Consider the following 10,541-nt stretch of genomic DNA (forward strand, 5'->3'; position numbering starts at 1 on the left):
AAGTTGAAAACTACGATGCAGTCAATGAATTTCTCACTAAAATTACCTGTAATTTTATTTTTCCCAATTTAGTCGTAAATTTCATTGTATATTAATATATTTTTATATTTTACATTTCAAATTCAAATTTAGCCAAGTTTTCACTGATTTTAGTGATATCACATATCACATATATTATAAAACATTGGTATCTGTTAATTATATAGTCGACTCTTTTGTCAATTTTTAACTAAAAAAATAAGTAAAAAAAATCGTAACCACTCTTAACTACATATAGCACCATTTACTTCAAGGTTGCTATATTATAAATCATAAGATTATGTAGCCGGCATACTGTTTGGCTTTCTTCGATTCAAGAAATTCGACCCTTAAATAAACACTTTTGGATACAATATTCTGTTAAACAGTCTCTACTCTACTCTACTCTGTTAAACAGTCTCTACTCTACTCATGCCGAAGAAGTTTTCCTTTTTAGTTTGAGTATGCTTTTGTATAAACAGAGACATAAACAGTGTAGTATCAGAATATTGTAGTCGTATGACCTACGATCCTTTCGTTACTTCAACAGTTTTAACTGATCTTTCGTACAAGTAAGACGGTTAAAATTTGAGTTTAGAAATTTAAAGTTCAAGTTTAAGTTTAAATATTTAAGGAAAAAATATTGATTCAAATAATTGATATGGAAGAATACGCTAAATTAACTGTTGAAAAATTATGTTAAAAATTAGAATCAGTTGTGACCGAAGAGACTATCGCAGTTCTTAGAAGTGAGTAAAAATTATATAATTTTTACTAGCAATTTCATCTATAATTTATGATACGACCTATAAACAATATTGATAATTAGGGCCAGGACTTTCGCAGTTGTTTGGATGAGTATTCATATGTTTAACCTGAAATTTGAATAAATAAAAAACGCCAACTTCCTGGCCCTATTGATAATAGAATATTGAAAATATTCTTGAGCAAGTTTCCCAATCAATCTCTAATTAGAATTATGCTGGTAAGATGCATAAAAATTTTTTTCAAGTTTATAATCGTATGTTATTTAACCCAATAATTATTTCTAATAATTCTAGGAAGGGACAAATTTAAAAAATTTTTCCGAAGAAGTAAGTGCGAGCACTAAAGATAGCATTCAACCGTATATAATAATGGAATCGGGGCAATTTGGAACTAGTTCATTTATACAAGTCGATGAATGGTTCATCGAAGTGGATAGAAAAATGAAACCAATATTTGCATTTGATTTACTCTATAAATGTTATTATGTGTTCAATTTGGAGTATCCTAAAGAATTGATTAATTTTTGTAATTTAATTGATTCTTATATTTTTAAAATGGGAGTAGAACCTAAAAATGTTATATCAGCTATTCACACAACTATATGTAATTCAGTAAAATCAAATGAAAGTGAGAATAGTTTCCACAATAATCTTAACAATGACATATGTAATTCCGTAGTGACTGAAAATAATGCTGCAACTTGTAATTATGTAATAGATGATGAGACAAGTTAATAAAATTTGATGAAATTAATTTAATTTTTTTCTTTTTTTTTTTTTTAAACAAAAAAAATATTTTTATTCGATTATAACTTTTGACTGGTAAATTGGTGAATTCTGGTAAACCGTAATAATGAATAAAATAGTAAATTCTATTAATGTAAATAATGATTTTCACTATTTCTGTCAATAGTTTGAAACAACTAATGAATTAGTGACCAGTAATGTCACTATTAAATTAGTGAACATTACTTTTACAAATGAATTAGTGACTTTTGTTTTCATTTATAAATTAGTGAAATATAATTTCATTTGTTGATTAGTGAATTTTATTTTCGCTGATCAATTAGTGTTTTCTTTTTTCACTGAATCATTTAGTAAATTTTCACTAATTTTAAGTTGCTCGAATTCAACTGCAAGAATTAGTGAAGTTTCACTGTGATTTAGTGAAATTTCACTAATTTTATTTTAGAGAGTGGTAAAAAATGACTATGTTAGCATAGGGGTAACAAATTATGTTATGATAACAAAACAAAATTTATAGTAATTCATTTAATTGATATGTTATATGAACGAAACAGTTTTGTTATTGTAGCAGAACAATTTAGTTAGTTCAACAAAACAGTTTATCGGAATTAACAAATCGGTTTGTTGAACCAACTAAATTCTTTCCAAGGGATAACAAATATTTTTCTTTAACAAAAAATATTTTGTTGAAGTAACATTAACTAGTTAATTGGTCTAAAAAATTTCGTTGTTGAACTAAAACAAATTTATTTTTTTAAGGTAACAAAAAAATTCTGTTATTTTAACAAAATCAACTAAGCAATAGTCACGAAATAATTTAATTATTTTATTTTTAAATAAATTAATTTATTTATTAATTTAGGCAATTTTAAGAAGAAAGTTATTCTTATGAAATTTAACTGAAATTCATAGATTTCGAGTAATATGTTTTAGAGCATTATAGAAAATGGTCAAATCTTTGCATTTAAATTTTATTTTTATTAAATGTATTCTTCGCAAATCTACTGTAATTATAAGAAATACACTGGAAAAATTTTCTGTTAAAACAGCATAAGAAGAGTTGTGGTATAAATTAACTATGTTGGCATAGGGATAACAAATAATATGTTCTGATTACATGTTATATCAACAAAAAAATTTTTGATATTGTAGCAGAACCCTTCAGTTGGTTCAAAAAAAATATTTTAGATGACTTAACAAATCGGTTTATTGAACTAACTACATTCTTTCTAAGTTCGTTGATCTAAAAAATTTCGATGTTGAACTAGCTAAATAATTTTTATTGAAATAACTAATAGTAACAATAACAAATTTATTTTTTTAAGGAAACAAAAAAATTCTGTTATTTTAACAAAATCAACTAAGCAATTGTCACGAAATAATTTAGTTATAACGACAAACAGATATTGTTATTCCAACAAAATGATTGTAGTTAAGGCAACAGATTAGTTTAGCGAAATTTCAAACTGATTTGTTTTTCCAACTTGGCTCACTTTGTTAAAATAGCTAATCAATTTATTACTTTAAGTAAACCCATTTGTTACAACATATTTTTCTGTACTCTATTTTGTTGTTACAACTAAAAAATTTTTATGATATATTAATTACTATTTTTATGATTACTTCTCATTGCAGAGATAACCTGTACCGACTGACGCTGAATTCCCTGACGCCTCTAGAGCACGCGTCGTGGCCAGCGCCACCGGAAAAAGCGACCGTGTGCCAAGACAAAGGTCAAACCGCTCTCGACTGTCACAATTACATCAAGGTCCTGCTTACTAATGGCAAGAGTCTCTTTACCTGCGGTACCAATGCCTTCAGCCCACAGTGCACATGGCGTGAGGTAATAATTATTATTAATCCCCTTAATTGACGGTTAATTTCACCGTCTCTCTTCAATTTCTTTATTTTCATCCGGTTCGTGTAATTAACATTCTCATTTACATAATTGACCCTCTTATTTATTGGCTGTTTATTATAGACTGCTCAATACAACTTTTTTGTTCGGCAATAAGTGTCTTGTACTTAACACTCAATACAGGAACTAAAATTGGAAAATTATAGCTCTAAAAATAAAGTTTAAGTCACGATAAATCTTATCTGTAATTATGATAAACATTTGAATAGGACAATAAATAGACTGTTGCAAGAAACTTGATCAATAAACAGATTTGATACATCTTAGATTCGATAAATCAAGATGTTTATGGACAAATTAATATAACTGTTTAGTAACTTGTCACGTTGATTACTCTATAGGTTATGGGCCCAGTAACGCTCTTACTTTTAAAAAATATAACAAATCAACTCGATTTTTAAAAATTCTCTTTAATGCGCATGACCCTTTGCAAAATCTAAGCTTAATATCTTTTGGTTGAATTGTAATAAATATAATTAGACCAGAAGTTACAGTTTTACACTGAAAAAAAATGAACTTGAATCAAGAGAAAAATTCTTGAACCAAAAAAATAATTTTGATGAGTTTCATTGTCTTGAATCAAGACGAAAAATTCTTGAATTGAATAAAATTTACTTAAACCAAGAAAAATTTCTTAGTTTAAGAATTTTTCTACTTAAATGAAGAAGATGAAATTCTTCAAAATTATTTACTTGATTCAAGTAAATTTTTTTTTCTGTGTATTTTCTACCACCGTCGAGCGGACACATTATTTATTTTAAAAAATAAACATTTTCATTCCGAGTTAAAAAAGTCCAGATTATTTTTAATCGATTTTATATCGACTGTCGTTCGAAATCGCTAAAAGATAGCGCCTCTATCTCCATCTACTAAAATCTTCCAGAAAATGGTGTTTGTTAAGTAAAAAGGCGGGCTGTTCAAAAATATACTTTTGAAAATATAAATAAAATACTATTTACTGTACTTTGGCGCTGAAAAACTTTTATTACCTTCAAAAATTCAATTTTTATTTTAAATTAATGTATTTTCATTTTTTGATGTTCGTACAAACTATTCCGACTCTTCAATAATGAGTAAAAAACTCGTTTATTGATCTCAAATGGTTTTTTTACTAATAGTCCTCAGAATAAGGTTCAAATTTTGTTAATAAATTGATAAATTATTTACAGATTGAAAATATCAACAGCATAACAAGTTCAGTTTCTGGTGTCGCAATGTGTCCATACTCACCCCAGGCGAATGTAACGGCATTGCTGGCAAAAGAAAATGCCGGTCTATTTGCTGGCGCGCCGACAGATTTTTCCGGTACTGATGGAACTATTTACCGGACATTAGCGTCACCAAGTCTTCGCACGCAGCAGTACGACTCGAGGTTTGTATTAATGTAAAAAATTTTTACTTAATTATAAATAACGCACCGATCGAGTGATGCGAAATTTTAATTAAATTTTATCTTTTTTATTTATTTTTCCCTCATCAGTGTAATTAATCAATTTAATTGACTCACGTAAACTAATTTATTTGCCTTCCTGTCACATATATAAAATAACATTTTTTGTTAATATGTAATTATGACCGTTAATCGTGTACTCAGGAAATTAAATTAAAATATATTCATTACTTTAGTAATTTTTTTTTTTACTTTTTAGGTGGCTCAATGACCCACAGTTCGTTGGAAGCTTCGAAACTGAAGACCATGTTTACTTTTTGTTTCGTGAAATAGCTGTTGAATACATCAATTGTGGAAAGGTAATTTATTAATTACTTCTAATTTATAAATTTAATAAAATAAATTTTATTTGATGCTAAAAAAATTCTCTGGAACTTGGAAAAAATTTTTTTTTACATCAAATTAATTTATTTTTGAAAACATAAATATAATTTTCTTATTAAAAGTAAAAATATAATTTTTAATATTAATATAATGAATAAAAATACGAAAATTTTTTGGTTTTATTTAAAAAATATTTCAATACTAAGAAAATATATTTTAAAATTTGAACAAACAGAATTTACCAAAAAATTTATTTTTTAAATAAAACCAAAAAATTAATTAGTAATCTGCTGATTTTAGTATCATAATAATTTTTTTTTTCATAAAAATAAAAATTATTTGATTGAATTTTTGTTATTTACTCGAAGGTTATTCTTTTAAAGAATTAAAACTGTAACAAAAGAATTCTAAGTATAGAAATAATCATATGCTTACGTTGAAGATAATTGTATAATTAGTATAGAATTATACGTAATACCTGCATGAATATGTGAGTCAGACCGTAAAATGTTGAGTTGAACACTTAATAATATGTATGTGCATTAAAATCTTTCTTTAATGAAAACTAAAGGTAATAATTACGTGACAATAAAAGAAAAACATTTCTTATGACTAAAATTTCAAAACATTTTTAATGTATCCATTAATTATCGTAAAAATTACAACATTTTGACTTAAAAACAATATGGTAGTTGTATTTCTGTAGTTACATCATACGGAACATTTTACGCACATGCGTGAATATTGTTCCCAGCCTATTTTCTGTGTTATTCCTACGTTTTCCGTTTTTCCTGTCATTTCATTGGTTAATTCGATAAAAAAAATTATTCGAACAACAGTTTAATTAATTTATTCATTTTATTTTTTTTTTTTAATTTAAATACACTGTATTAATTTTTTATGGTTTGAAGAATATTTCGATATCAGACTTAAAAATTTATTCAGAAATAAATAAATAAATTAGTATTCACAATATTAATTCTCTTTACATAAATTCCAGAAAATATATTCTCGAATATCCCGAGTGTGCAAAAAAGACCCAGGAAGCCCAACACTTCAACGGGGAATATGGACAACTTTCAGCAAAGCCCGACTGAACTGTTCCCTTCCTGGTGAATTTCCGTTCTACTACGACGAAATCCAAGGCGCAGCTTACCACCCAGAAGAAGGAATAGTCTACGCAACCTTCACAACTCCTAGGTAACTTCACCAACTAAATTCCTGTTCCACAAATCACAAATCTTAACTAAATTAAAATCCAACCAAACTTAATCAATGATTAATTAACTTCAACCAAACTATTTATCATTCCATTAATCAATCAGCAACCCGGAAACACAGTAATAAATAACTCACTGCTAATTAATATAAAAACTAAATAAATTAATTTTTCGACAGCAACGCAATTGCCGGCTCAGCGATATGTTCATTCAACATGACGGCAATAAATCAAGCATTCAACGGCCCCTTCAAGCACCAAGAGCATTCAGGAGCAGCATGGGAGAAGAAGCGAGTGCCGAACCAGTACCGACAACATTGCGGGCGCCTCGAGCAGCCCCCAGCCCACCAAATATTCGACAACCAACGTTACCAACTGATGGACGAAGCTGTCCAAGGAACCACTTCATCACCCTTGCACACAACCACTCTGGAACGCTTCACTCACATCGCAGTAGACGTAACACCAACAAAAATCCACCGTGGGGTGACGGTTCTCTACGTAGCTACAACTGAAGGACTGATCAAGAAGATATCAGTCCTTCCTAGGACACAAGAAACTTGCATCGTCGAAGTTTGGGGCCCATTTCCTTCACCGGCAATGACGCTCCAGTTCTTAAAAGACTCCCAGAGTCTCTACGTAGGAATGGAGACTGGCTTACTCAGGATTCCCGCAGCCCAGTGCCACAGACACAAGAAAGAGCAGGCTTGTCTGAACGCCCAAGATCCCTACTGTGGCTGGAACGCGCATTTGATGAAATGCGACCCAGCACCGACGCAGAACTACTTAGCGAATCATTGGCGCCAAGAAGTAACAACCTGTCCAGTTCTAACCGACCCGGTAGATGGCGGCTGGAGTGCCTGGAGCACTTGGTCGTCTTGCCAACACGGAACAGCTGAAATGGCGACGGGCCACAACATCAGGTCACACTTGCGCCCGCACATTGATACAGAAAGCCCGGACACATGTCAGTGCCAAACTCGTGAATGCAACAACCCGCCTCCACAAAATGGCGGCTCCCAATGTACGGGTACGCGTATCAAGGTCGCCAACTGCACAGTCCATGGTGGCTGGACAGCGTGGTCCGCCTGGTCAGCCTGCTCGCAAACTTGCGGCTTCGCTATCAAAACTCGCAGACGAACTTGTACGAATCCTGCTCCTGCTTACGGAGGGCGCGTTTGCGTTGGGCATGATCACGACGAAATAGTCTGTATCGACCTCCCACCTTGTCCCGTTCCAGCCAAAGCTCCACCTCCACCCCCTACTCAATCGATAGGCGTCTGGTCACCCTGGGGCTCCTGGAACGGCTGCTCGCGTAATTGCAACGGCGGTATAAGAATCCGCAAAAGAACTTGCGACAAGCCACCATCATCTACGGCTTCGTCAACTCCAGAGTGTTCTGGATGTAGCTTCCAGATCGAGGATTGTAACACTCATCCCTGTTCCGAAACTCGACGCTATTCCTGGACGCCTTGGCTGCTTGTAAATGGTAGCCAGACTTCTATGGGAGTCACGGAAAAACGGTACAAGTTCAGTTGTCGGGCCCAAACTGACGACCCTGCTTCAGTTAAAGTTGCCTTGGCCAAAGAGGAAGAGCGGCATTGCAAGGATGGTAACTGTTTCAAGAACGCGGTTTTCAGTCCTAACAACAACAATTTTGACAATACCGACGGCTGGTCAGAGTGGTCGTCTTGGTACGCGTGCAGTCGGGCGTGTAATGGTGGATCTCAGCACCGGAAGCGTTCCTGTGAGTCGCCACCTTGCGAGGGTGTTAATATCCAGACTAGGATCTGTAACATGAATCCTTGCAAAGGAGAATCAGAGACTGTGAACGGGGATGACGATGAGTTCGTTCAAAGAAGTGGAAGAGGAGAGTGGTCATGTTGGACAGATTGGTCAGAATGTTCGGTCTCGTGTGGCGTGGGCTTCAAAACACGCACGCGTGAGTGTCTAGGGGATGATAGTTCTACGGCGTCAGGATCGGTGGCGCTGTCGGGCTGCGAGGGCATCAGTGTCATGCGCGAAACCTGCGAAATGCCCAGCTGTGCGTCTTTGTTCGGGTGGGACAAATGGAGCGCTTGGTCTGCTTGTGATGGACAGACCCAGTTCAGGAAGAGGCAGTGCTTGATGGAACCCGGTGATGGAATTTGTGAGGGTTCTAGTCGCGAGGTTCGCAAGTGCTGGAATATTGAAGATGGCGATGACGGCGTCAGCGTCTTAGGTGCTCCTGATTGGGGGAGAAATGACATTGTTACTAATGCTCTGCCCAGGAGTGTACATGTCGCCGGAATTTCCGTGGGAGCGGTAGTGGGAGGGTGTATTGCAGGATTCTTGTTGGGGTTGGCGCTGACTGCCATGATGTGCTTCTTGTACTTGAGGAGGAGGAAACCGGGAGTTCCTGGAAGTCCTCATTATATCAGCAAGCAGAATCCTTATGTTGCTGTTCCGCTTAAAGAGGTATGGTATTAGTTATCATCAATACCAAATTAAACGCAAATTCTATTTGCGGGGCATATTTATATTCTTTAGCAACTATACTTTCGAACAAAATAGTGCAAATAGAAAATTTTAATTGGATATCAACAGTCTAATTAGCAATTGGTCTAATTCTTTATTTTTTAGAGGGTGATTTTTTAACATTTTGATGCAGCAATAGTCTAATTATAAATTATTTGAATGATCTAAACCAAAGCATTAAACACGGAAAAAAGAAAACTCGAAAAATTACAGTATAAAATGTAAAATCGGTCCCGTCGTAATCAAAACTGGGAAAATTCCAGTTTGAAATAACATTTTTCTAAATTCAATTTTTTAATTTAATATTCAGACCTTTCAATGTAAATATTACATTCTACAAAGTAATTCTTATAAAATCTGTAATAATTACAATATGAAACTGAAATTTTTCCAGTTTTCATCACGAAGAGCCACGTTGCATTATATACTGTAATTTTCCGAGTTAATGGAAAATAAATAAAGGATAATAAATTTTGAACTAATTATTTTTCCATACAAATGGAAGATTCTCTAAAATGGAGTTAGACAATTTACTAATTAAAACGTCGATATTAAAATTCTTAGCTAAAAATGATATATTTTTTTTCAATATCATAGCTTGTTTATATAATTAAGAAAATAAACAAAATTTTGTTGGTATATTTTTTTTGGACACGTAATTAATGGTTTATTTGTTTATTTAGGTTAACGCTAAGAGACAACCAAGTTTCTCGGGCACAAGTAATGGAAACGGAACGCTGAGGAACAAAACTAACCCCAATGTCAACGGCCTGGGAAGTCCCAAATTGTATCCTAAAGCTCTGGATTATGAGTCTGCTACTTTGAAGAGGAATAGTCATGGTCAGCAGCACATACGAGCTGATTTGGACCAGGAAAAATATTATTAAGTGTTTAAAAGTGTCATAACTCAGAATTATAAACTATAAAAAAAATCAGGGTATTATACAGTAAAAAATAATGAACAAAGTGCGTAACCTTAAAATCTAATGAAATTAGGTCGTGTTCGCTAGTATTTTGAATTAAATAAATGCGTTTATACTTTGGTCTATTGGAAAAAAGAAAAAAATAATTATTTTTCGAATGAATAAATTAAATTAATTTATTTTTTTCAATTTATGGACGCTTAAATTAAAAAATTTTAGCGGACATGACATTGATCTGAACTTCGGCTGTGTTCGGCTTCTCTGTAAAATAAGTTTTAGCTAAAATTTTTTTTATAAAAAATTCAATCGATTGAAAAAAAAGAAAAATGTTTTATATTGAATTAAAAAATAAGCAATTTAAAAACTAAATTTAGTTTTGACATAATTTGAGGTTATGACAGTTTCGCATAAATATATATTTTATAACGAGATTGATAAAATTGACTGATGATACTTAATTAGTGTTTAAGGACTATTATTTAATAAAAATTATATTTTTTAACCGGTAGTTGAGAAATGATTGAAGCAATTGATATTTTTGAACAATTCAAAGTTTATTTATTTGTTGATGTAAATAAAAAATAATTTTTATACGAAAATTATATCGCGTGACTAATGCAAAAAGGGCGCATAGCTACAGCTTAGTAGGGATCCATGC

The 10,541-nt window shown here is 32.4% G+C and overlaps 1 protein-coding gene across 1 annotated transcript in view; it reads left to right on the top strand.

Moving 5' to 3' along the window:
* Positions 1–9,880, top strand: part of LOC123265094 (semaphorin-5A) — a 127,704-nt gene extending 117,824 nt beyond the window's left edge. Inside the window, exons 4-9 of the mRNA XM_044728710.1 lie at positions 3,168–3,375; positions 4,620–4,822; positions 5,100–5,199; positions 6,225–6,424; positions 6,623–8,900; positions 9,644–9,880. Coding sequence (XP_044584645.1) covers positions 3,168–3,375; positions 4,620–4,822; positions 5,100–5,199; positions 6,225–6,424; positions 6,623–8,900; positions 9,644–9,847 — 3,193 coding nt within the window. The 3' untranslated portion in view covers positions 9,848–9,880. The remainder of the gene's footprint in view (positions 1–3,167; positions 3,376–4,619; positions 4,823–5,099; positions 5,200–6,224; positions 6,425–6,622; positions 8,901–9,643) is intronic.
* The last annotated feature ends 661 nt before the right edge of the window (positions 9,881–10,541 follow it).

Source organism: Cotesia glomerata, linkage group LG5 (genome assembly GCF_020080835.1).
Source record: "Cotesia glomerata isolate CgM1 linkage group LG5, MPM_Cglom_v2.3, whole genome shotgun sequence".
NCBI classification, from domain to species: domain Eukaryota; kingdom Metazoa; phylum Arthropoda; class Insecta; order Hymenoptera; family Braconidae; genus Cotesia; species Cotesia glomerata.